Source organism: Marasmius oreades, chromosome 10 (assembly GCF_018924745.1).
Source record: "Marasmius oreades isolate 03SP1 chromosome 10, whole genome shotgun sequence".
Taxonomy (NCBI): Eukaryota; Fungi; Basidiomycota; class Agaricomycetes; order Agaricales; family Marasmiaceae; genus Marasmius; species Marasmius oreades.
The window spans coordinates 1,257,459-1,282,270 of record NC_057332.1 but is presented as its reverse complement, the minus strand read 5'-3'; the positions used below and the strand labels follow the sequence as shown (position 1 = coordinate 1,282,270).

General features: G+C 47.9%; 10 protein-coding genes across 10 annotated transcripts; 3 read left to right on the top strand and 7 right to left on the bottom strand.

Annotated features, from left to right (window-relative positions):
• Window positions 1-319: 319 nt before the first annotated feature.
• Window positions 320-2,068, bottom strand: WRS1 (tryptophan--tRNA ligase; the record flags this gene model as incomplete). Its single annotated transcript, XM_043159409.1, has 7 exons — window positions 320-421; window positions 490-1,015; window positions 1,076-1,298; window positions 1,354-1,400; window positions 1,463-1,582; window positions 1,635-1,898; window positions 1,962-2,068. 7 exons carry the CDS (start codon window positions 2,066-2,068, stop codon window positions 320-322), a joined length of 1,389 nt encoding a protein of 462 aa, XP_043003010.1.
• Window positions 2,069-2,168: 100 nt separating this feature from the next.
• On the bottom strand, window positions 2,169-4,415 carry E1B28_002489 (uncharacterized protein). The gene is made up of 3 exons (XM_043159408.1): window positions 3,915-4,415; window positions 3,758-3,857; window positions 2,169-3,703 (listed from the first exon to the last, which is right to left on the bottom strand). Exons 1-3 carry the CDS (start codon window positions 4,249-4,251, stop codon window positions 2,455-2,457), a joined length of 1,686 nt encoding a protein of 561 aa, XP_043003009.1. The 5' UTR covers window positions 4,252-4,415; the 3' UTR covers window positions 2,169-2,454.
• A 1,348-nt stretch (window positions 4,416-5,763) lies between these two features.
• On the bottom strand, window positions 5,764-7,050 carry E1B28_002488 (uncharacterized protein). Its single transcript, XM_043159407.1, has 4 exons — window positions 6,868-7,050; window positions 6,579-6,811; window positions 6,493-6,501; window positions 5,764-6,431 (listed from the first exon to the last, which is right to left on the bottom strand). The coding sequence occupies exons 1-4, from the start codon at window positions 6,956-6,958 to the stop codon at window positions 6,147-6,149; spliced, it is 618 nt and encodes a 205-aa protein (XP_043003008.1). The 5' UTR covers window positions 6,959-7,050; the 3' UTR covers window positions 5,764-6,146.
• A 684-nt stretch (window positions 7,051-7,734) lies between these two features.
• E1B28_002487 (uncharacterized protein) lies at window positions 7,735-9,743 on the bottom strand. The gene is made up of 4 exons (XM_043159406.1): window positions 9,575-9,743; window positions 8,106-9,521; window positions 7,853-8,047; window positions 7,735-7,790 (listed from the first exon to the last, which is right to left on the bottom strand). Exons 1-3 carry the CDS (start codon window positions 9,659-9,661, stop codon window positions 7,853-7,855), a joined length of 1,698 nt encoding a protein of 565 aa, XP_043003007.1. The 5' UTR covers window positions 9,662-9,743; the 3' UTR covers window positions 7,735-7,790.
• A 40-nt stretch (window positions 9,744-9,783) lies between these two features.
• Window positions 9,784-10,597, top strand: E1B28_002486 (uncharacterized protein). The gene is made up of 3 exons (XM_043159405.1): window positions 9,784-9,894; window positions 9,949-10,487; window positions 10,547-10,597. The coding sequence occupies exon 2, from the start codon at window positions 9,979-9,981 to the stop codon at window positions 10,444-10,446; it is 468 nt and encodes a 155-aa protein (XP_043003006.1). The 5' UTR covers window positions 9,784-9,894; window positions 9,949-9,978; the 3' UTR covers window positions 10,447-10,487; window positions 10,547-10,597.
• Window positions 10,598-11,614: 1,017 nt separating this feature from the next.
• On the bottom strand, window positions 11,615-13,137 carry E1B28_002485 (uncharacterized protein). The gene is made up of 3 exons (XM_043159404.1): window positions 12,083-13,137; window positions 11,896-12,024; window positions 11,615-11,839 (listed from the first exon to the last, which is right to left on the bottom strand). Exons 1-3 carry the CDS (start codon window positions 13,112-13,114, stop codon window positions 11,663-11,665), a joined length of 1,338 nt encoding a protein of 445 aa, XP_043003005.1. The 5' UTR covers window positions 13,115-13,137; the 3' UTR covers window positions 11,615-11,662.
• Window positions 13,138-13,377: 240 nt separating this feature from the next.
• E1B28_002484 (uncharacterized protein) lies at window positions 13,378-15,967 on the bottom strand. Its single transcript, XM_043159403.1, has 14 exons — window positions 15,669-15,967; window positions 15,443-15,613; window positions 15,275-15,388; window positions 15,153-15,213; window positions 15,008-15,099; window positions 14,930-14,950; window positions 14,844-14,880; window positions 14,737-14,786; window positions 14,555-14,678; window positions 14,379-14,498; window positions 14,304-14,330; window positions 13,967-14,240; window positions 13,532-13,871; window positions 13,378-13,468 (listed from the first exon to the last, which is right to left on the bottom strand). The coding sequence occupies exons 1-14, from the start codon at window positions 15,948-15,950 to the stop codon at window positions 13,445-13,447; spliced, it is 1,737 nt and encodes a 578-aa protein (XP_043003004.1). The 5' UTR covers window positions 15,951-15,967; the 3' UTR covers window positions 13,378-13,444.
• A 750-nt stretch (window positions 15,968-16,717) lies between these two features.
• E1B28_002483 (uncharacterized protein) lies at window positions 16,718-21,705 on the bottom strand. Its single transcript, XM_043159402.1, has 9 exons — window positions 21,476-21,705; window positions 21,344-21,424; window positions 21,176-21,288; window positions 20,959-21,109; window positions 20,573-20,907; window positions 20,455-20,522; window positions 18,949-20,400; window positions 18,679-18,894; window positions 16,718-18,344 (listed from the first exon to the last, which is right to left on the bottom strand). The coding sequence occupies exons 1-9, from the start codon at window positions 21,599-21,601 to the stop codon at window positions 16,780-16,782; spliced, it is 4,107 nt and encodes a 1,368-aa protein (XP_043003003.1). The 5' UTR covers window positions 21,602-21,705; the 3' UTR covers window positions 16,718-16,779.
• Window positions 21,706-22,490: 785 nt separating this feature from the next.
• On the top strand, window positions 22,491-22,850 carry E1B28_002482 (uncharacterized protein; the record flags this gene model as incomplete). Its single annotated transcript, XM_043159401.1, has 1 exon — window positions 22,491-22,850. The coding sequence occupies one exon, from the start codon at window positions 22,491-22,493 to the stop codon at window positions 22,848-22,850; it is 360 nt and encodes a 119-aa protein (XP_043003002.1).
• Window positions 22,851-22,872: 22 nt separating this feature from the next.
• On the top strand, window positions 22,873-24,517 carry E1B28_002481 (uncharacterized protein; the record flags this gene model as incomplete). The annotated part of the gene is made up of 3 exons (XM_043159400.1): window positions 22,873-22,885; window positions 22,939-23,293; window positions 23,346-24,517. The coding sequence occupies 3 exons, from the start codon at window positions 22,873-22,875 to the stop codon at window positions 24,433-24,435; spliced, it is 1,458 nt and encodes a 485-aa protein (XP_043003001.1). The 3' UTR covers window positions 24,436-24,517.
• Between the last annotated feature and the right edge of the window lie 295 nt (window positions 24,518-24,812).

Below are 24,812 nucleotides of genomic sequence, written 5' to 3'. Positions count from 1 at the left end.
ATGTAGGGTTGCGTGCTTTATGCTAGAGAGTAAAGGCATCGCGTTGAACGGAATAAAGAAAGCCAGAAAACGAGATAATCTGCAGGTAGTGTCCAACATTTCCCGCGCTCAGCAATTCATACAGCCAGCGTCCGCGGTCGCGCCTGTAGTAAGGCCGACAAGACGTCATCCCGGCAACGCTCCGAAATTTCACGGACCACCAACATAATAGAACGGAATATTTTTCAAGCCCGGCCCTTGATTTTCTCTTTTCCTGCCGTCGTGTGGCGCTCGGCATTTTCAACAACTCGGACAGTCTACACACATACTGAGAATCTAGTCATGTCGCTGAAGCAAGTGCAGCCTTGCCAACAGAAGGATCAATCATTCTCAACTTGTCCATAAACGCGGTGACATCCTCCTCTGTAACTTTGGCCCTTCGCTATATAGAGACGAAACATCAGCGAAGAACCTTGCCACAGCAAGAGGGGAGAAAATGGATAAACAAACCTCTTGGAATTCACCGACGAACTTCTGCAAGACTTCTATACACCTCGCTTTCAGTTGACCGGTTAACAGGCGTCCGGCACGATAATCTTCACCCATCTTCGCCAGCTCATCATCATCGTCCAGAAAGAACGTCAAATATTGGTATGCAACATCAACCTCTGTGTTCCCGCCAAGCCTCCGATGCTCCTCCTCTGTCTCCTGGCCGCCCGAAAACCCATGTCTGTTCACCTTATTCTTGATCTGTGACTTCGTATCTGTCATAAAGATGCTGCTATTCGGATCGCTCGCACTCATTTTCGTTTGTGGACCTTGCAGAGCCGGGAAAAACATGGAGTGGATCAAACTGGGTTTAGGATACTTGAGTTTTTGAGCCACGTCGCGGGTGAGTCGGAAATACGGATCTTGATCGATAGCGCATGGGATTAATGTGGGGATGTTGGTTTGGGTGCCGAAAATCTGGGGGAAGGAGTTCGAGAACGATGGGGCGGCTTGAATGGCCACAAAATGGATTTTACCGACGTTATCGCTGTTGAAAGGAGCGAAATCATTATGATGGAATCGGTGAAGACAGGACAAGAAGACTCACGAATCAGTAAATCCGAACGTTGCTTTTGCTTGACTGTAAGTGATTTGCCTCGAGATCTTCGAAACATTTTCGTAGAAAGGTCCACCAACAAAGTCATAATTGCTGAATATGAATGTTTTGTTCAGATTGAATCCACATGCAATGATGTCCTTTGCATTCTGTCGAGCGAAGAGCTTGGTTTGCTCTACTTTTAGCTCGTGCTTGAACAGGAACTTTTCGTCGTCTGCGTGTTCAGTTGTTCAGGCATGTAACGTCCGTACATTTGGTTAATCCACTACCTGTCAGCTGGACAACCAAGGGTGCCTCAAATACGTCCTGGAGCCATCTGATCCCAAGAATAAAATGCATCAGACGTAACCCCTTCTGAAGAAATATTATGCGACGTACTTCGTGAAAACAAACGGAACCATATGCCCCAAATGCATACTGTCGCTACTAGGCCCTCGTCCAGTATACAAGAAAAACGGTTTACCTTGCTCATATCGATCAAGTATTTTGTCAAACTCCCTGAAAGATATGAGAAAAATTTATCGCAAACACGATGAAATTGATCACATACCTATGCGAAAAGAACATTCCCCTCCTCAAAAACACATGAGGTTTCTTTCCCGTCAATCTTTCAAACCTTTCTAACAGAGCTTCATCAATCCTTTTCGTCCCGAATTGCTGTATTAACTTGTCGTAATCGATAGCATTTTGTTGTCCGTCCTGGCCCACGGATCCTTGAACATCCCAAGGCGTGACGACTTGTTCATGGGATTGTGCGGGTGCTGTCCCGGGAGCATTGGGAGTGTTGGTAGATGCAGTAGACGTGGACGACTGGCTACCATGAAGGAAAGGGTCAATGTTGGATTCTGATCGGGATGTCTCGGAAGATCGTGCTCACTCGGCCAAGGAAGCCCCAGCCAAAGTATTAGTTATACCTTGCACCGTAGGAGGGGCAGTTGGATCTAAAGAAAGTTCTTCTGAGACCTTCATAGCTGGGATTGACATAGTGGGTGGTTAACGGAGCAAAAATTGAGTTCAGAGTAATCGATGTAGATCGAGTCATGATGGAGATAAGATCAGATCATGTCTTGATCCCTCCTGTACTAGAAGTAAAACAGAAGCCTTCAAGCCTTCAAGCTTCAAGCTTCAAGGGTGACATTTTAAGAGGGGTAATAATGATACATATGTATAAGATATGGGTAACTTGAGGATACAGAGGTGAATAAGGTACTGTGTAAAAAAGAACAACAAAAAACAAGGAGAAAACTACTATTGATACAGATGAGAAAGCAAAGCGATAACAAAATGTCGACTTGTACGGAACTGCATTCATGTAAGTATAGGTCATAATCGTAACCGAGTCGTCGTTGAAGTGCGCGCTCGAAAGATCTTCAGTTCGTGACTTCAAGAGGAAACACCAGGCCATCCTCACTTGCGTCAACGAACTCTGCATTCATGATAGCGTCAACCATAGCTGAAGAGTCACCGGAATCAAGAAAACCCAAAGCGTCGAAGGTCTGCAACGGGACGGGAGAAACTGGCTGAGGAGCGATAATCTGCACCTCCTCTGCATTGAATGAGAGTGGAAGACTATCCAACGGAGAAGGAGCGTCGAGAGGTGACACAGCACCGTCGAGATGCGGTGACACCGAAGACAATCCAAGTCCACCAGCGCTCAAATCGAAATTGGGCTGGAACAAACCGGGTTCAACTTCAGGAAGCTCTCCGTTGTTAAACATTCCACCATCTGTTCCCTGCATCCACCCCCACTGATTCCCATTCCTGTTTGTTGAGAAATCCTCCTGCCCATAAGTCGATGACGGTGAAAGTTTACTCAAAGATCCCCAGCTCCTGCGCATCCCTCCAGCGCTGGATGCGCGTCGTTCCCCAATGAGACATCGGTGTTCTATGGACATCGGGGTGTATTCGGGGTCCATTTCACTCGGGCAGAATCCCGGATGCATTATGGACATAGGAGGTGGCGAGAGAGGTGGTGCGGGATATGTGGAATGGAACGTAGAATCGGTAAGGCTAGGATTAAACAAATTGTCTTCCCACTGGCCGAAGGGAAGCGGAACCGAAGAGCTTCTTCGCGGCTGCTGGTAACCCCAACTGGAGCATGACCCAGTAAAACCTTCCGCAGGGACAAGCGAAGACAGACGCGGGACCGTTGGCAACGTGAATGGTGCGGGAGAGCTCGACTCGGAGTACGCAAGAGTAGCTGGCGAAGATATGCGCGAGCCAGAAGGGGAGGGAATATCGAGATTCAACTTCCGAGTAGAGCTATAACCATCACCATCATCAAAAAGGGTAGCTGAGTCGGAGTGCGAGTCTGCGTCCAGCTCTTCTTCATGAGCCGGTCGACGGGAAAGCCCGAGGGCTTTCTGACGATGATGCGCATCAAACCTCTTCATAAACGGCCCCAACTGTTCAGTTTTGTAGCCACACTTGTACAGCTCCGTGATGTAGCTGTTCCTTTCGAGTTGAAGTTCGCGCTGCTTTGCGATATCCATGGAGAAGTTAAGCTCGCCAGACTCGTCGTCGATGGCAGGAGAAGTACGTTTTTTCGAGATCCGTTGTTTGGAAACAGAGCCGGCGGGTTCCTGGACCTGTTTTCGTTTTTTGTGGACCGGTTTGAACCTGAGAAGAAAAGGAAATCAGAACAAACCCGGCTTTGGAAGGAGCTGAGCGTACTTGTAGTCAGGATACAACCTCTTGTGCCTCTCTTTTTCAATCCTGGCGACCAGGTCCCAATAACTTTTCTCTTCTGCTGGAAGTTGACGCCACTCTTTTCCTGTAAGTCAATAAATGATGAATAAATCAACAAATGGTCGCCACAAAAAGTTCGCACCTAGTAGCCTGCTCAAACTATCTCGTTCGTCGGTCATTCCTGGCTTGAACTGTGAACTCTTGCAGAAATTCTGTCTGAACATCATGAAGGCATTCGGAGGTCGTGGAATGTGACCCTGAGAACGCCGACGATGAGGAGGACCCCGACGTCTCTTAGTCGTCGTGCCGGCATTGCATGGTTCAAATCCTGGAAGTAATGACGACTGAAGTTCGTTCAGAGCATCCAAGTCTAGATCTTCTAGGTGGTCCAGGCTGTGACGGGTCTGCGCGTATGTCGTTGGAGTAACATTCTCGCAGAATGTGACTGGCGAAGATGTAGGGCGCGTCGCTACTGTCATCGTGACTTCGTGTTGTTTGTTTATTCTGATCGTGTTATTTGGTCGTGTAGGAAATCTAAGCTCGTAGCTGGTGTTGCGACGCAGTGTCCAATGGCGAGCGAAAGAAAGACAATAGCACAGATTAGAGGATGGATTCGGGGAACAATAAAGGGAGAACAATAAAGGATGAAGTAAGGAAGAGGAGGAAGTGCATTGTGTTATAAATATGAAATCCAATTGTTCCTTTACGCGAAGGTGGGAGGACCCCGAACACCAAACGTGGGAGTTTCGATTTTCACCACTTGACGAGAGGAGTAATGTGATGACAAACCTGTAGGTCCCGACCATCTGCATCAAAGCTGGCTTGTTTATATTTCTACGACTCTAAGGACTCTCTAGCCTTCGTTTCCAGTACTCTTCAGACACTCTCAACACAGTGGAACCTTTGGACCTCCAAGGACCCCATATCACTTCTTCAAGTCAACTGACTGGCGTTCGTGTTCCAGATTCGGACGATAGCTTGTACTAGGCATTTCCGTTTTTGGATGGTCGTTTATAACGGGACTCTAGCCCGAGTATAAGTATAAGGAGTGAGGACAAGACTAGACATAACGAGATCAAGAGGGTCCTTGTATTTTATTCTTTTCGAGGAGACGAGGTGGAAATAAACATTCGGTGCGCATGCAAAGTGGCCACTCTCATTTCGATTGCAAGCGAAAGCAGATAGTCTGGGGTGGTACTTTGTATGTCGGCTTTCAAGTATCTTAGTATTTATAGGTGTCGGTGAGCTCATTGTTTTCCGTTGACTCAAGTCGTTCATACTAGCGTCCTTCTATTCTCCTTCAGTGGTTGAATTCGAACAAATGAGCGGAGCTTTGAAACCAGCTCTTTTGGAAGACGATTTTTTCCTGTACTTTCTTTACTCTCCACCGCGTACGAATCTCTTCGGTTCATAGGCGGCATCGTCAATATCAATGGTAAGTATCTCAAGACTCAGAGGTCCCTCCAACCCACATGTCGTAAACTTCTCGCAAGGCACTCGTCGTTCAGTAATGCGAAACGAAAATAGAATATCCTTTTCCCCCGTGCCATGTTTAGACAATCTTGTACTTCGTGCGAACGCCGAAAGTCGTGCTCAACTTCCGTGGCCGTGAGATTCGGGACTTGGCCGTAGCGTTCTACTCCACAAGCAAAGGTCGTTACTTTATTCAGGCAACGTGCTCTACTCATACTTGGATGCCTTGTCCCCGTTCTGTCTTGTCCCCTCTTCACACACTCTCCATGCGGCCCCTACGTCCTCTGTTTTGTTCTTGCGAACACTCATCGACATCTCTCGACGTTCACTGTGGCTTGTCTTATCGTCTTGGTAACGGCTTGTACAAGTTCAGACAAGGTCCCAACCTGACTCTCCTTACATCTGCTGAGCCTTGACTAGGGCTTACATGGAACCAAGGAGATACAACAGGCGCTACCAAAGCCAGCCTTGTTTTATTGATGCTTTATCAACGTCCAGAATACAAATACAATACAGTGATCACATATAAGCACCTCGAAACCAAAACTCAGTGTTTGAGGGCCTGCAACGACAATATGCCGCTAACCCACCCTTGCTTCTCGTCACCACTCACAGGGTAATTCCAACCATCTGGCGTGTGACTCACGCTAATAAGGAGTGAGCCAAATTCCTGCTTACACCCTTAGCCGACTCTCCCAGACAAATCTTGGTCTAGGTACATCCTTCCTCTGCTCGTACCATCTGTCAACCGCGGCAAAAGCAGCCTGACCCCAGTTAAACGTCTCATGTTGCTGTTTGTCGTTGGGACCATCTACAAAGATGACTAGAGACTGGTTGAAGGATTCAACGAAGCCCGCCTCTATCGCGTTCTCGATTTGTTGTTTGAGCGGATCATAGAAACCTAAAACATTGAGGATAACGACGGCTGACATGCGTACGTCGTATGGACTAGAACGATAAGAAGCGGATTCAAAACACACTTACGCCTATTTTGGAGTCCAATTTGTGTCCACGTCGCCACCTCGAAAACCTGCTCAAGAAACGGGCTTAGTATGACCGTAAGTATCAGGAAACGTAATCTCGATAGTACCTCATCGTACGTTCCAAATCCGCCGGGAAGTCCGATAAAGCCACGACACCTTTTTGCCATCGCAAGTTTCCGGTCTTGTAAAGACTCGACGACGACCTGACAAAGGTTTGAGTCAGTAATACTTGGTTCCATGTCCTTAGAGGTTGTCCTTGCTTACTGTCTCGACCTGTAAACAGAAGCGCAATACTCTGTTTAATGGCACACGCTACTGTATGGTGACGCCCTTCAAATCGACACGCTTACCTGGCAGGAAGCCGGAGGCACGAACATTCCGTACCCCGTTTCCCTAGCACCACAGATGGTGTTCTCTGGGACCTTTTCTCGCTCCCCTCCTTGCTCCATAAAAGTCCGAAGGTTGATCGCAGTAACTTTTCCTCCCGCAGTGAGGGTAGCTTGGAAGACTGCCCCCATGAGGCCTTGCTCGCCTCCGCCGTACACAAGGCGTCGATTTGCGATAGCCAGAGACTTCCCTAATGCTGGGCACGAAAAGGTTTAAGGTATGTAAGGATGGTCAGATGAGAACCAGGCTTACATTGGGCTGCTCGAATGTATGCTGGGTGATTGCCTGAAGAGGAGCCACAGAAGACTGCTATCGCGTTTTCTGATACTGAACGGATAGTCATTGAGGGGAAAGAATGGTAATTGCAGAAGACTAGGAAGATCCTGTATGTTTTGGCTGTAGTCGTGGTTCAGGTGGGTGGATAAGAACCGGAAGATGTACCTACATACGTAAATGGCCTACGGTCTGAACCGAGTTCGATGCATTGTGTTCTCCGGAATAGATTTCCAAGTCCTGGTTTAGCTTGGATAAACTTGTACGCCACTTATTTGCCCTGTTCACATCATAGATGACCGTTTGGGCGTTGGAGCTATCATCACGAATGATGTTGGTGGGATACCGGAACAGCCCGGGAGAGCTGAGATACACCTGTTGGAACATGGATTTTCTGGATTTTCTGGATTTTCTGATGTGAACGCTCAATATGAACGCTCAAGCGTTCAATATGCAACGCGGGGCCTGTCGTCCGTTCAAAACCCGATGCCAGTTCAGGCTTTGCTCTTGAGTGCGGGATGCCAAAGTGCTCACGCTGAGAATGATGCTGAATGACATACGTATAGCCTGACCTTGAACTACTTATTCTCGTCGTAACACTTCCCACAGGGCGCCTTCATGCTATTGGCGACCGAAAACCCAGAGGCGCTGAGGATCCCATGTCCCAATGACGAGAAGCGTGGCTGACCCATACTGACGCCCATATGCATAACCCTTGATCATGAGAAACCCGTTTCGTGCCTGCAACTGATGTGTTTAGTGCTTCCAATGTCGGATTGACTTGCCTTGGATATTGTTCCTTGGTTGACTCAAGTTGCACGAAGTTTCCCGAAAATATTGGAAAAATTAATGTTTAAACGATATCCAATTGCTTTGTGAAATATAAATTGCAATCTGTAGCCCTGCAAGAGTCAAAAGTTAAAACCATCTAGTACTGCTAGTGGACGATACGTTGTGAACGCACCTAAAACAGTAATAAAAATACATACTCAAATTCAGTTCTGCTCGCGTTGACATTTTCATGCCAGTCCGACCACATGAAGTCTTCCAAAACATCCCACCGTGTTTCTGGTGTATACATAAAGTGCCCTCTGTGTTTGATAAAAGCTTTCGGTAATTGTGAGTTTTCCCGTAGTCGTTGTCGTCTATTAATGGCCTTCTGAAGAAACAGGAACCCGTTCGGCAGTGACCAATCTTCAGAAAAGTAGAATACTCACCGTATTCACCTTCAAATCGATTACGAGCGGGATTCGTCCTTGGTGTGCCAACGGAAAAAACACCTCAAAATTCGTATATCCGGCCCTTGAGCTGTCATCAGGAAAATACAGCCGTTTCCATTTACTCGCGCGGAGGTACCCACGCGATCTGATGTCGATGTACAAGGTCGCCTTTGGCGCGGACTTTGTCAACTGTAATTCAAGCTTCTGCCACTGAGTCGTGTTCTCAACTGGATCTCCAAACAACCCAAGCCCGCTACAGATCATATAGTGCGCATGCGTCCCGCGACGGCTGACCCGAAACTCCATCAAGTTGGGGAGCTCAAAGGTCTTCAAGAAGCCGCACCACCAATCCACCGATTCAGCAGGAAGGGTAAAAAGGTGGTCATAGTTGCGGCTGATAGGATAGAAATCTATGGTGCGGAGGTTATTTTTGGAGGGTAGGAAAGTCTGAGCGAGTGGGCATGAAATCGACAGAGAACGTAGAGACTCGGTGGAACTTGTAAGTCCAAGATGACGAAGTTGCGAAGGAACCCGGGCGGAGTGGATAATCTCCGTGATATGAGTGAGGCATTCTGGACTCATGGGGGATACCACCTCGAGAGATTCTAGTTCGTCGAGGTGAACATACGAGTCGTGGCTCCGCATCCATCCAAGTATCTTTTCCACATCTATTGAGTGTCCGTTGAGCTGAAGAGAGGCCAAGACGTTCGGAACGCCGGGGGCCCAGGTTGAAACAGGCACTTGTGCCCGCTCTTCCTCTTCTGTTGGTCGAGAATAGTAGAACGAAGTGACTGAAAGCTCCGTCAAGCCACCACCGCTCGAGCAATGTTTCAAAAAACGAATGAGGTCGTCTACATCCGAAAACCTGACATTTTCCAGGACAATTTTGCGCAATTTCGGAGACTGGACTGCTCTTATCAGGGCTTCAGAGGACGAGGTCGGTAACGAGTGGAATTGAAGAGGAAAATTGTGATGGAAGACCAGAGATATTTTCGTAAGATTGGGAAGTCGAGGAAGAATTCTGTGCAACGGGGCGTCTTTTTCGTTATACCACGACCGCCGACCATCGACGAGTTTCAGACCCTCGATTATTAGCTCCTGCGTACACTCTTCTAGATCGGGTGTCGCCTCGAGTAGTTCGGCAAACCGGCGGGTTCGGGAAGGGCCTACCAAGGATGGCAGGTGCCTCTGCATGCCTACTCGTACCCTATGCCACCGACCAGTGAAGAAGTTCTTGGGGTATTCCTCCTCACAGAGGCTTATGGTGGTGAAAAGTCTCCTACGCGCAGGAACGAGAAAACATCGAGCTGCTAGGGCACACTGGCGGACAGATTCTTCATCGAGCTCCTCTATTATTTGCTGTAGAAGATCTCTTGGGAGTCCGACCTGACATGATGGAGTGAATGATGTACGCTGTAGTGGAACAGTATCAATGGGGACGTCAATGAAATCAGTATGCCACGCACATTGAAACCCTTTCGTAGAACGCCTAGCATTAGACTGCTCCTCTTCGTAGACGGTCCTGTTGCATCGATCATGGAAGGAGTGTGCATCGTGTGGCATGTGCGAAGCAGGTCTCAGAACTGTTTCTACATATTTATATCTTGCGGTATAGATGGTTGACGTCGATACCGCGGGTTCTAACAGCAAATGCCATAAGCTAACAGGACCTGAAACGAGAAAAAATAGAAAAATAGCTCCTTCGTCGGTATCTCATCAGGTATTATTATTAGGGATTTACATCCTTCGAAGGGAGGATGCAGAAGGACCCAGCGTACATTGTCAGGTATGTACCGGTCAGTTGACCATAAGTCACTAAATTCAAGGCAGATTCCAACAGGTAACCACGATCATCATCATATGTAACAACATGACCAGCATCTCGCTCAAAGCTAAATCTTGCTTCTATCTTCGCCGTATCCTGGCATTCATCATTGTGCTAGCCGTTGTCCTTCTCGTCCATCAAACTCGAGCTTTTCGACTGCCCCGATCGACCAAAGCATCCACAGTGCGTGTACGGATAGACGGACAATGGAAACATGTCCGTCGGTCTCTCATGTTGCCTTCACTCCAGGATGAGATCGGTTTCGAGCATGAGCACGCGTCGCTGCCACCACAGTCCTTAACCTCGTCTAGTTTCTTCAGATTCAAACGTCGAGCTCTTGAAGGCACCGCAGAGATCCCACGCGAAAAGAGGGTGGAGCTACTCCCCGAACTATACTTTGCTGAAGATGCAATGCAAGAGAAAAGGTTGTCGTATGAGGAACTACGCGAGACCTTTCCGGCCACCCATGCAAGAAGACGAGGAACAAGTCCTAGAGAACGCTGGGCGACCTAATGATTTCCAGTACGCCAATTCAAACCAAGGTCTTACTCACAGTACGAGACTTCATGCATACTCAAGAGAATCAATTGACACTTGATCATGCTACTTACAGACTAGACAAGAACGCAAGAACGCGAAGACAATGCAGTATCGACATAGACATATGTAAAAACTAGACATACTTGCAACATACTTGACGTGCTTTGCGGGATTTCTGAAGAGGATTATGTTAGTGTTCCATGTTCATAGCAGCGAGGAGAAAGAAGATGTTGAATCAGACATCCAAAGGAAGGACATTTAAACCCGCATCGCGCCGACCCCCGCTTCCCGCCAGCGCAAAGACTCCCATAGGAAGCCTCGGCCCACGCTCAACCAATGTCTTTTGGGTTCAACATGGTATGAAGGGGAATATAAACGTTCCGCATTGGGGGAGTACTAAATGGACGCTCGAGTGGAAACTGCGAATGTAACGGAAAATTTCATCTTGCAAAAAGAGTAGAAAGTAGACTAATAAAACTTCAACTCACTTGCATCCTATCGCTCACAAAACAAGTACAACAAAACTTCAGTGGATTTCATAAGTACGGGCTAGACCTGCAGGTGAAGGAAAGGTTAGATCGCAAATCATAATGGTTATAACTTGAAATAGAAGTCAGACTAAATGGCACTGGCAAGTACACTGTGCAGCCCGTAGGCTGCGTATCTGTTGCGAACAGATAGCCTCTATTCCTCGGCATGGTCGTGTAGGACGGGGAAGAGAATAAAGTCATCATGGAAAGAAAAAGAAAAGAATGAAGGGGCACAAGGGAGTGAGACTCACCAAGAGGTAACATGAATAGCGAAAAGAAACGAGAGACGAAAATTTTTATAGCCTTCACTTTGCTTGTCCTTATTTGCTCGACGTGATTACATTCGGCAATTCCCGGCCGACGGCTCTTCAAAGTTTAAGCTTTACCTGCGCACACTGCGTTCTGAGTTGCGTCCAACTGAGAAGTATGATATTGAGTAGGTATACTATACCAATGTCCTTCGATTCACCAGCACATATGAAGAAACCAACCCAACCAAGGCTGGTTATAATAAAGTCAATAAAGTCAACACAGTGGAGGCTTCGACAGAAAGAAGAAGTAGCGAGGTCAGGGTCAATACCGTGACACTCGCCGCCCTCGGAATGTAGGGTCCATTGTGGTAAGAAAGACTAGTGCAATAAGGATAACGAACCGAAATTTTACCCTTCCAGACCTTCCAGGCTCGGCATCGCAGCTAATCTATCGATCTTCTGTTGATCGAAGCACCACTCCAACAAGAACGGTTCCGTCAATGCTATGAGCGTATTGGGAGAAGCAAGCTTCAATGCATCATAGGAATTTATTCGATCAGTTAACGTAGGATTAACATTCGAGGTCTATAGGGTGGACTACGCGTTAAGATTAAGGATAGAAAGAACAGCCAGGAACATACTGATTCAGTTTCATCTTCAACTTGATCAGCTGCATGCTCCGTTGCCGGGGTATTTTTCGTTTCTCCCCTTTCCTTCCTTTGATCGCCCAAGGTAGCGGCAGCAGAATTGCGTGGAGTAGGTTCAGGAGCCTAAGAATGTGCGTCGCTAGTCAAGTTGGTTTGTAAAGCAATATGATCCACGACTGACCCATGGTCCGATCGATCTAGTGTCAGAAATCCCTGCTGTAGCTACCCCATTCAATGCATTTTCTCCTACCACTGAGCCCCCAAGCTTATTGCTGTTCAACAGTCCCAAAAATCCGATGTCGTTGTTCATATTGGCTGCGTGCGTCTTTAATGATTGAACTGCAATGTCGTGATACCGAACAGGCACTGGGGCTTCAATCTTCTCCGAGAAAAGCTCTTGAGCCTGTCGAAATATATGCATCCGGGTTGCTGGATCGACATTTTCCGAGTCCTGATTCATGTATCGTTGTACATGATTTGGGCGACAATAGTCCAGATTCGAACTTGAGAGGTCAGGAAGGGGCTGGCCAGGAATGATGGGCGATGATGTTTGCACCATTCCATTGTTGAAAGGGAGAGAAAAGGAGGGAAGGGAAGCAAGTGGAACTTTGGTGGATTCAGTAGAAGCCTTTGAGTAGCCTTCGAAAATGGGACGGGAAAGATGCAGTGGTGGTGGTGGTGGTAAACGAGTTGTAGCTGGGCAAAAAGGAGAAAGAGTGTTTGTGAGATTCCTCGGATTGAGGCGACTGGAGCGATAAGGGAAATGTATGCGCGTTTTTGCAGGGAGTCCATAGACGGGAGCCCCAGTAAGAGGAGGACATATATGCTGCGGAGTTGTGCGCGTATACAAGTGATTGGGGACAACTGGAACGGTTGCAGCTGGGAAATCACGAACACGTTGAGCGTTGAGTCTAGAAGACTTGTGATCCTGATATGGAAATGAGTCAACGGGGTGCTTAGGGACTTGAAGATTCCTGCATGAGCTCAGTGGTGAAGAGAGGGTTGAGTTATCGTTCATTTCGTGTCTATATGCGAGAACAGGGCGAGTAAGCAACGGAAGTCGTGAGGAAGAAAACGGTTGATCTCGGGGAAGAGGATGAGAATATTGCATGCTGGTTGTACATATGCCAGCTGTGTCCTGCGCATGTCCCGTTCGAGGTAATCGCAAGGGAACAGAAAGTGGGTTCTCGTGGCGACCTAAAGTGTTGCTCATCGGTGCAGATGTGAAAAGCGTGCTGGTGAGAAAGGGGTCGATCAGACACGAACACACGCGAACGGTCACAGACCCTCACTCAAGTGTCACGAGTATTTGAAAACCTCCTGCCAGGCTCCAAGGGGAGATTTTCATTTATCATCACTAGTGGGGGCCGGAAGGTGAAAGCGTCAGTTGAGCAGGAAACACGCAGTAATTGTCGACAGCGGATTAAATTCCCAATCTTGCGCTTAGTATAAGTATCAGATCCAAGGCGAAGATCTTCGCCGTTTATTTCCTCGAAGATAACCACACTTAGATAACCTACAATAGATTCAACTCCGAGGATCTTTAGCCTTTCCGATCCGGGTACAACTAAGTCAGAAGCAACACGTCAATCACCATTCTGCCCACAGCAGTAAGAAAGCCATATCATACCTTTCCAGGATTCATTAAACACAACGGATCCACAGCCTCCTTGATCGTTCTCATAAGCTCAACAGTCCCCTCACCAAGCTCTTCGACTAAATACTCCTTCTTCCCAACCCCAACTCCATGTTCTCCGGTGCACGTACCGTCCAACTCCAACGCCCTCTTAACTAAACGATGCACAGCACCTTCAACACGCTTAAGCTCTTCTTCGTCTTTATCTTTGAACAGAATGAGAGCGTGGAAGTTGCCATCCCCGACATGTCCTACGATCGTGCTCCGAAGTCCGGAATGTAAGAGATCTTGTTTGGTGGAGTAAATAAGGGCAGGGAGGCGCGAGACGGGAACGCTGCAGAAGCGTAAAGTGTCAAATGCGAAGGGAAAGATATAGACAAGGAATCAGTGTCAATTTCACTCGCAAAGAAACACTCAGGAACGACTTACCAGACATCGGTCGTCCAGCACCTGGCTGAATCACCTCCTGAAGCCAGTGTACTCATCAACGCATACTTGCGCACTTCCCAAAGCTCCTCTGCCTCATCATCGCTCTTTGCAAATTCAAATCGGTCGGCTCCGTGTTTCTTGATGATAGATTGCAGAGATTTGGAAGTAAGTTTGATAGATGCATCGTCCCCTTGAATTTTGAAGAACAAAGTGTCCTTGACCGGGAGTTTGGAGCGTGAAGAGGTCAGGGACGCAGAGTTTATGGCTCGGATCACTGAATAGAGGCAGACATTGGGTGTACTACACGGCAAAAGGTACAGAAGACCGGGAGACGTACTGTTATCGTCCAGCAGCTCAATGCATTCTGAAATGGAGTAATAAGTAACAAGGTCCTAATCCACGCGGAACTCACGGAAATGAGCGCCGTAAGGACTGTTTAAAATTTCTTGCACTGCATTGACAGCCTGTTGAACGTCCGGAAATTGTGCCATTGCGACTTTGGTCGGAAGCATTGGTGCGAGACGGAGTGTGGCTGAGGAGAAAAGACGTGAACCGGGACATCTAGGATCACCCGAGGGAGAGAAGTACCTTCCGTCACAATCCCAAGAGTACCCTCAGCACCTATAAAAATCTTCGTAGTATCGAAACCAGCAGCAGATTTTCGCGCTCTTCGGCGCGTTTTGATAACTTCACCATTGGGAAGAACCACGGTCTCGAAGGTACAGTGTAAATTGAGAGGAAAGTACTTTTAGAGTAGCATGTTCGCTGACCAGGTTCAAGAACCACTCTGCTTTTGCAGTTCCGTATCGAACGGCGTTTGCTGTAGTAAAAATAAATATCAAATCGGGGAAGAAGAGAGGCGTAGAATTTGACGTACTTCCACTACATCCGGTGCCCACCATTCCACCTATTGTCTATTCGAAGTGAGATGAGAAGAAGGTGAAAAACAAACGACCAGCGTACAGCGCCAGGTCCGGGATCAAGCTTTCCTACCAGGTATGAGCATTTTGCGCAATGTGACGTACAGAGGAAGAGGCTTACAGGAAAGAATAGTGGTATGCCTTTATCTTTGAGAGTCTGATTGATATCTTCCCATCGTGCTCCAGATTGACAGGTCAAGTCGGAGTCGGCTTCTGCGTTGGAAGGTGAAGTGAGAATACGCACTTTGAATGGACGAGTTTCGTACCATTGATATCCATAACTTTATCCATGCCTGACATGTCGATGCAAATGCTTCCTGTTGGAAACTACCAAGATGGAGCTAAGTGGGATTCAACTATTCTAGAGACATAAGAGGCTTTGACTGACCCCAGAGTAATGTCCCTCCAAGCTGGTCGCGCCCGAATAAACAACCATGGGCATGATAGAGTCTGTTGCGATTTTTACAATTTGAACGACATCTTCCGTGTTTTGAGGGTAGACCTTTACAATAAGGCTTGAATGTCAGATTTTGAACGAGATATTAGCATAACACACCACGACAGAATGCGGCGAAGCGGGATGATATGAGTTGTCTGACGCGCCATGTTGTTTCAACACTTCAGGATCCGTAGAGACACGTCCTTGTTCTGGGAATGCAGCTTGTAACTTTTCAATCGCAACTTTGATTTCTTGTGGTGTAGCATAACCGCGTTTCTTGCCCTCGGGCTGTCAACTTCATGATAGAACCATTTAAAGACTTGAAAAAGCTTCGACAACGCACAAAAAGATACGAATCAAAATAATTCGTAGCGATAACAATTCCGATAGCATATATCACTGATTGGAACATTGCTCGAGCTTTCCAAGAGCCTGGAAATCGGGGTGACCATGGGGAGTAACGGAGGTATGCCAATACTTTCGAGCCGGGAGAACCGTTGGAGGTTCCCATCGGTGGTGGTGGTGGTAAGGGCCTTTTGGATGCATAAGAGCGTCTGAAAGCAGTAGCAGGAGGATACCGATTGACGCTCAGTCGACGGAAGACTGAGAACATGGACAAGGACATGGCAGGAAGCAAATTCTTGGTCAGTTACCTTTTTTGGTGTAGTTACTATCACCGGGTAAGGTGTTTTGATGCACTACGGACTTGTACTTCCCATGAGTATTCCTTCTTCGGCTTTGGTATGGGTATGCCAAACCATTATTCAATATCCATACTGGCCAAACCTCGATATCAGTGTCTTTTTATTGGTTGAAAAATCAGTCGCGCAATGTCACATTGCCGATGCCCGACTAGCACCGGGAAATAACCTCGTTGGCGAGGTTATTCACCCAAAATATTACCTTTGTTTAATAAGATGAAAACATTGTAAGTACTGAAAAATTAATAACCACGTAGATTCATCGAAAAACAGCGTAGGAATTTATTCCGGCGAAGTCCGAGTCCTTGCGAAGTGAACACAGGGCCAATAATAAATCCATCTTTTCACGAAACTGGATCGACGAACCGTCCCGGACGTGGGGCCATCAGGAAACAACCATTGCCGACTTGTCCGACTTTTTTCGGCTTTTTCCCCACCAAAAATAGGGAAAAGCCGACAAGCCGCAATCTATGTCCCTTTTGGGACAAGCCGGTACCGAGTGCGGACCAAGCGACAGAGGTAAACAGAATTACGTACGATTTGGTAAGAGTCGAATAAACCGTAATGACAGCTTGTGGGCTTTTCTGATCCATATATGATCAAAAAAGCGACGAAAAGCGGCTTTTGGCTTGCCTGCCATCAAAAAAGCCCAAAAAAGCCTAAAAAAGCCGAAAAGAATTATGGCATTTTGCTGATGGGGAAGTACATAGGTATATTGTTCATTATTTACGACAATTATATGCAGGATTACGATCATAGTTCTTCAACAGGCTTAACATCCTGCATACTCTCCATTACCTCACGAAACTCTGTCTCCGCGAAAACAGCAGCCTCCTTTGCCACAATTAACTTTTTCTCCAGTTCGTCCACAGTCATAGGCCGCACAGAATGGGGTCCTTCACCTTCCACGATACCAAGGCTATCAAAACGCTTCACTGTGTTTCCAATCCTAGGCATAAAGGAGTGTCGATCCCAGCCATTGTCGTTGAACGCCAAAACTGCCCGCACGGCGGCGTTGTTGATGTCCCGATGCAACTCTTCCAACTTCGACAACTGCACTTCCATCCAACGAGCCCGACGCTCGAGAGCCAGCGTCAAGGCAGCTACTTCGTCCTCCCGACCGTGACTGGTACTGGTACTGGTAGCACTATCTTCGCCGTTATCGTCAAGGAAATCGTCACCCTTTAGCATATCACGTAGAACTCCATCAAAAGACGAACTGTCATCCCAAGTTGTGCGAGGAAGCAGTCTCAGAAGATCTGAGATCGTCTGGGTAAGTGTCTCCAAAAGCTGTTGGAAGGACGACACCGCGTTATCAATGGATCCTGAGGGGACATTGTTGGCGAAAGAACCCCCACCAACTGACAAGGCCGATAGAGCATGAACAAGGGGCCCGTATTCCAATGGCATCTTTGCGGCAGGGTTGATTTTGTGGACGTCGAAGAACGGATGATTGGGAAGATCCATCACAGGATTCATGATGTTAATCTCCTCGAGGAGTTCGCCGATGGAGGTGGGGACGTTGCGCTCGACGGACTGAGACCGAGAATTATTTGAACTACCAGTATTGCTCTTGGTGGTGAGATGGGCATCGGATGCAGAGGCCGAAGGAACAGCGGAGTCTTCTTGAATGTGATCCTCCTCTTTGGTAAGTATTTTGATAGGCTTTGCGATAGGTTTGTTCTTCTTTGGTTTCTTAGACAGAAGAGGGAGTTGAGCGGTAACATCGGGTAGGTGAGCGACTTTGGTTACAGCTGGCGGGTTCACTTTCTTGGCTGAGGCCCCCTTTTGCGAATCGGTAGGTTTGGCTACTGCAGCGGCCGCCTTCTTTGCTGCTTTCTCAGCTTTCTCTTTCTCCAGGCGCGCAGCTTTCTCCTTATCCGCCTGAGCTGCTTTTTCCCTCTCTGCCTGAGCCGCCTTCTCTTTGTCAGCCTTCACCTTTTCCTTCACAACCCTTTCCTTCTCTGCCTTCTCCTTCTCCTGCTCGGCCTTCAACACTGCCGCCTTCTCCTTCTCAGCAGCCTTTTCTTGCGCGACCTTAGCTTTTTCAGCGGCCTTGATAGCGGCCTTTTCCTGCGCGATTCGCTGACGCTCGGCGGCTTTCTCAGCAGCGGCCGCCTTCTTAGCCGCCTTCCGTTCTGCTTTCTCCTTGGCTGCAAAATCTTCGGCAGAGAGGGAAGGGGTATGGGTATCTGCAGGTGTCTGTTTGTCTTTCTCTTCTGTTGCGGGAGGTTCTGTAGCAATGGTCGATGATAATGTTGGGAATTCTGATGGATCAAAAGATGGGGTATCCGTCGTTTCTGTATGCGGTAGAAGTTCTGCAAATGGCAATCCAAAGAATGAATAATATAGAAAACAAGTATTGATCAGCGGCAAGAAGACGAGGCAACGGTCATAAGAGTTGCAGATGAGGGGGGAGGGCGCAAGAACGGGGGACTCGGATGTTGATTGATCAAGGGCGGCTGTACAGCAATACTTTAGGGTCCAATGCGTCAATGAGTCCGAGTCCATTCACATAGAGAAAAAGAGAAGGAAAGAAGGTCGATATAAAGATAGCGTTCGGCCGTGAATTAATGCCGACAATAAAAATTCCGCACTAGAAGTACGGGGACTTGGTCCTTCCCCTCATCCCGAGATAGAAGGAATGCTTACCATGATTATGCCCATGCCCATCGCTAACACTTAAGGGTGTTCCCGAGATACCGGCACCGTGCTGCATGCCTTCAGGAAATGAAAGGCCGGGTGGAGGACCGTATGCTTGATCCATTGTCACATAGGTCGATCCTTGTCCTGAGGCAAATCGTGCAGACATGATTGCTGGGTCCACAAATCCCTGATGTCCTGATGCCACCTTGTAAGCTTGGGGATCTGAAATGTGCATGTTAATTCCGACTAAAACACCCTTCATATTGAAAGTCTCACCAACTCGATGAGTACCTGGATTTGCTCGACTAGATTGAATTAATTCCCGAAGTTGAGCTTCGCTAACACCAGGTTCAAACGGCTGGAACCTAGGCTGCTGTTGTTGCGACGCATACATGGCCGGAGATTGGTGGCTAACCAATGGTGACCCCATTTGGGACAAGGGCTGTTGTTGATATGTATAGTCCTGACGGCTATGCAAAGACCACTGGGATGGGGCGGGGGATTGTGGGACGGGAGATGGATGATAAACAGGGTTAATGGTGTCTGAGGTACTATGACTGGTAACAGATGAAGATATATGCAATGGGGAAGAAGTGCGGGCCCGAGGTCCTTGTCGGCTACGAGCAAAGCCAAAACGTGAGACCTTGCGCGACGTATCATCATCAACAACAGGAGAGGGAGGGCCCGATGAGAATACCTCTTCGATTGAATCGGCAAAAGGATTGAAAGACCCCACATAGTTCGAGCTTACCGACTGGCTCTCTAGAGGGATTGATCGTACTGACAAGGGGTCGTAGATGGAGTGATTAGGATTGTGAGGGTAGGAGTTACCAGTTGGTGAGACGAAGGAACCTGATTGTGAAACTGCTTGTGACCGAAGGGCAGGGAAAGCCTGCATGAAGTTGCCCATGAAGGGGGTGACAGCCTCGATCTCAAAGTCCGTGATAGGTTCTTCGGTGGTATCCTCACTGCTCGCGAGTTTTGGGTCAAGATTGAAAGTAAATCCTCCGAAAACCCCATCACTTCGAGTAAGATTTTGCAGAGTTCGATCAAAGTCTGGGAAGGGACTTTGCATAGCTACACTCGGTAATGCAGATTCCCTTCTCGCTTTCACGTCGTCGAGTAATGCACGGGCCGCAGTGGACATTTGATAGGTTGTCTGTGACGCAAGTAAAGGTGTTTCGGGGGAGGCGGTATCAACGCGAGGAGGACGGGGAGCGGGAAGACCTGGAGGTGCCGGTAAACCAGGAGGAACTGCAGGTAAACCGGGCGGAACAGAAGGAATAGACGAGGGTGCAGGGCTAGTGGATTGGGGACGATCTTGAGGAGAGGTTGATGCGACGTCTTGAGATCCGTGATCTGAGCCACCTGTTGCAGAAGGAGCTGGGGATTGTGAAGTCGGAGCCACAGCGGCCGTCTCCTTGACTGGATGTTTGAGTAGTTTGGGCGATTTGACTGCTGCCGGAGATGCTGGACGAGGTGGGAGCGAGGTTGGGGCTGGAGTGACTGGACGAGAAGAGGAAGCTTGCGAAGAAGGTTTGGGAACAACTCCAATAGTTTTCTTTTCGTGTATCCGGCCATTGCTAGAACGAGTGTCTGTCGTGACTCTTAGCTGCCGGGGAACAGGTGCTGTACCGCCGCGACGTCTATGGGTGGACGATGTCGAGGTCAAAGTTGGTGTCGAGGTTGAGGAATTTCGCTGGCCCCACGCCGCAGCTTTTGGGAGACCTTGAGAGAATAGGTTTGAGCTTTTGGGGAAAGCTCGAGCGAGAAACATTCTACCTTCTGCTTCGTTCTTGTTGGCTACAACCGTCCTGCTCCTACTTTCTGTAGCTTTCATGGTATGTTTCCTGGAAGCAGCATATGAGGTTGAGATATCTGAGCGAGAAAATACACATACAGAGTTGTCAGATCCTCTTTAGTGAAACAATCCTTTTCATCTCCCCACTCGTGTATGTTCATGCAGTTACGATCGGTGCAGGTAACGCTTCGAAGAAATGACATGCAATACTTGGTAGTGCCATAACTCGCTCGCATAACTTCACGGCCACCGCTGGGCGAAGGACTTCCATCTACTGCTGCTATCGCGCGCGCTGCATCTTCGCGACGATGATACGTTATGTAGACACCAAGGACGGGCGTGCCGCCTCCGGAAGAACTCCTTTTCACCAGAAGAATCTTGTTTATCTTCCCGTACTGTCCAAAGTACTCATGAGAGCGCAATGTTGGAATGAGCTAATGCACCGTTATCAGGCAGGATGAAGACAGAGAAAAAGTACGGCGTACTTCTTCCTTTGCAAACCGAGGTCCAATGCCAATAACGTAGACCACGTTACGCTGGACAACGCGCACATTGGCTAGGTTACGTCTTCCGAGAGTTTCAAGTTCCTTCCGTTCTCGCTCCCTCTGCTTCTTCTGCTGCATCAAGCGTTTATGACTAGAAAAATGGCATTGACAAGTGAGTCGCAGTTCTGAAGCAAATGTACCAAACGTTACTACGTACTCTTCAGTGGCGATAGGTTTGAACTCGACGCCATCATCTGTGTAAACTCTCCTGCACGCAGGACAACGCTTGTTAAGATTTTCTTTGATATGATGCCAGCAAAATCTGCAAATCTTTGAAGAAGCCCTCGATAACAGAGTTCTGAACCAAGAACGAGAAACGACATACCTGGTAACCGCAAACACAAGGTTTGAAGTTGAGGTCTGAAATATCCATCTCTTCGAGACAGAGGGGACACTCGGCATCCTCCTACATCGACGTAGATTAAGCCTCGTATTCTGGAACAAGGAAAGTTCTTACAGCTTCGTCGTCACTCCAATACGCGTCCTGAACGCCTGCAAGGACATGAGACTTGGACTGGTGTACGGAGAAACCTGCATGGACAACTGGTGCTGGAAGAGCATGATGAATTCTGGTCGTCGACATCTCAAATTGGAAAGCAATAAAGAGGACAACTCTAGATAGGAAAGGAGAACTTTGACAGCAGAGCAACGATGAATGGCTGGAAACGCGCGAAGTGACAAACTGAGGCCTAGTATTTGTTTTTTGTTTGTTTCCTTGTTTGTACTGCCTCTCCTCCGCCTCATGCACGGCGCAAGCACGGCGTCCTCAAAACAATATTCAAACTCGCGAATCATTAAGCCCACCGTTGAACATTTATCACGCAGTAACTTCTCAAGCTATTCTATGGTACATTACGTTCCAAGTGTCGTCTATAAAGCATTCTAGAGCTGCAGGAGAATTCAGGTCGGGACGTCGGGACGTCGGGACTAGTGTCGTTTCTCAGCGCGGCAAGGTGAAATCGGACATAGGAGTGAAAGGTCGAGGACTTTGATGAAGCAAGTGCAGCAGGCGTATTTACTTGCATACGACCGTCCAGTCGATTCCAGCTCCCTCCCCATACCGCTCGCAAAGCCATTCATTCGCTACTTTGAAATGCCTATTCCCAAGGAAACCACGGTGGGCAGAAAACGCACTTTAGCACAAGGTGTTTGTTCTGAAAGGCAAAAAGGCATGTTGGGAAGATTGAAAATCGGTACACTTCAGTCACCTCATCGATCCCGAGCTTCTCGCATGTTTCTTTGAGCAGGCAAGCCCCACGCCATGAATACTGTTCCTTTGCGGCCTTCAAAGCTGCCGTCGTCTGGCAGCCGCAAAATAGGTTCGCCAGGGCTGTCCTGGCTGACGGAAATTCGTAGTATTCATGAAAGGCTTTCCTGATAAGGCAATGATATCAATCCGGCGATAATGGCGCTTATCCCGGATCTAAATTTCCGACATAATTTGTTCGTATTTGGCACGGACAACTCACATCATGGCCAATCTCGTTTTACCTACTTTCGATGACAAGATCGAGGTTTTTCGAAGTCTGCTGGAACATAGAGGTTGTCCTGTCTATGATCCCGAGTTCGGTGAACATGACATAGCACGCATGTTCTGTTGTTGGGGGCGTAGCGAGCTCGGAGAAAACGGCACCGTCGAGCTCTCTCCAGTTCGCTCGCCCGTTCCTATGGGGAAGGTCTCCTCCAAACTACCACCCGTTCCTGCGAAGGAAGTCTCCCCACTATTGCCCTTTCCTCAGAGTGGAGTCATTACCGTTCAGTCTGAATATCTCCAACTCGAAAGGCGCATAATGGAGCAGTATGCTTATGACCATGCATATTCAAAAAAATAGACGCGGTGTTCTTATTACTGGGATGCCTGGGATTGGTGCGTCCGGTTCTCTTTCTATCGGTACATTTCTGATCTGATAGTTCATACAGGTAAATCAGTGTTTCTTCTCTATCTTCTGGCGAAAACATTGGCTCGCAAACAACCGGCATGCATCCATATCCAAAACCAGACATTTGCCATTCTTGGAGGCGAAGCGACAGATGTGTACATTGTTCCCAACTCTTCTGAAATTTTCTCATCTTCATTTCTGCACGACATCCTTTTCCTGATAGACATGAGCTGGACTGGTAACAACCCCGAATTCATGGGCGGGTCGAATAGGCTTTACCAGGTTGGAACGTCTTCCCCGAACCCGCGGTTAAAACAACTTAAGACTTGGCTAAAGGAGTCTCGCATCACTCCTCTGGTGATGAACCCACCCGATGTTTTGGACGTTGCCAAAATGTAAGCTTTCATAATGCTGTAGTCATGTTCTAGTCTGAGTTATACTCTCTAGCTTAACGCACGCGTTCCCCAGTTCAAAGCTTCCAGAGCGAGAAATGCAGAGCTTTGTTCGCCGCTTGGTTCAAACTTTTGGTGTGGACCTCCGTCGTTTCCACGAGGTCTTCAATCATCCTGGGTTTCAGTCAAACAGATCCATTGCTTTGGCCCAAGTGGTCGATGATTTCGTTGATGAAGTTCGGACTATTCTTGACGATATGAAGGTTGAAGAGCTTGTTAAGCTGATACGCGGTAGTTCAGACTCTCCCCAGTACTTCCATCGACTTATTGCCTCATATCGAAAGCGACCGCTCCTTCAGACTGACTTGTACCTTGAGCGTAAACACAGTTTGCGACATGAAGTCCGATCTCACTTGTTGGTGAACCTACTCTGTGAGGCCTGGACAAACCAGGCCGACAAGATGCGGACGATTATGGAGACCTTGCTCAGCTCCAACATGAAAGTGGCTGCAGCTCTCGGCTGGCTGTTCGAAGCTGAAGGACACACTCATATCGTCGCCAACCAGAGCCTCAACGTTTACCCGATGGTCCGGACACAAGTTGGAAATAACGTCCGTCTGACTCAAAATCTCAATGGGCATGCCCTGTCCATGGAGATCGGTCAACGGGTCATGCAGCTCTATGACTCTGCCTCCGACCCTTCAACAACCCATGAACGTAACGCTTATTATGTCCCTATGCAGGTCAATAATGCCCTCTTCGACTCGTTTCTGGCTGGTGAGAACTTTGGCGTTGCCTTTCAAATGACCAGATCGGCCAAACACAGCTTTGAAACTAAATCCCTCACCCGGCTTCGAAAGCGGCTTGAAGCGATCTGTGGCAAACCATCTACCTTTCATTTTGTCTTTGTTATCCCTCAGGGCAGGAATCTCCAGGTCAATATACCAAATACCGCTCTTACCCGGATGTTCAAGTACTATACACTACCCCTGGCCACTAAGTCGCTGGATTCTCAAAACCCTGATTTGGTAAACATGTTAAACGAGAATGGCATGGGTGGTATGCTAGGTGAGGTGGAGCCTGAGGATGGTGAATATGCCGAGGTTGGCGAAACAGCGGATGATGGGGACATAGTCATGGATTGATGAATATCGCCTCAAGCGGTCGAATGTATTCCTTTCTTTTCTCCTAGAGACTTCCATCCCTGCGATCCGTAGTAATCCGTATCTTCGATTAAGAGCAAGGAAGCAACGCGAATGAAAAGAGAAATGTCTAGTATGGTTTCTTGCACGAAAAATAAATAAATAAACAGAGGTGGTGAATACAGGGTGAATAGATTAACGCCGATGCCCACCACGACCTTCTTGCCCTGTGCCAGACGCTTGGCCAATTCGGTGAGAACGGCATAAGAAAGTGCATTCGAATGAAAAAGATGTTATGCACGAATATTGACAGGGGAAGGAACATGTAAATAACCCAAACAGTGAGCCATAGGCGTAGGTTCATATGTCTCCTTTACAGT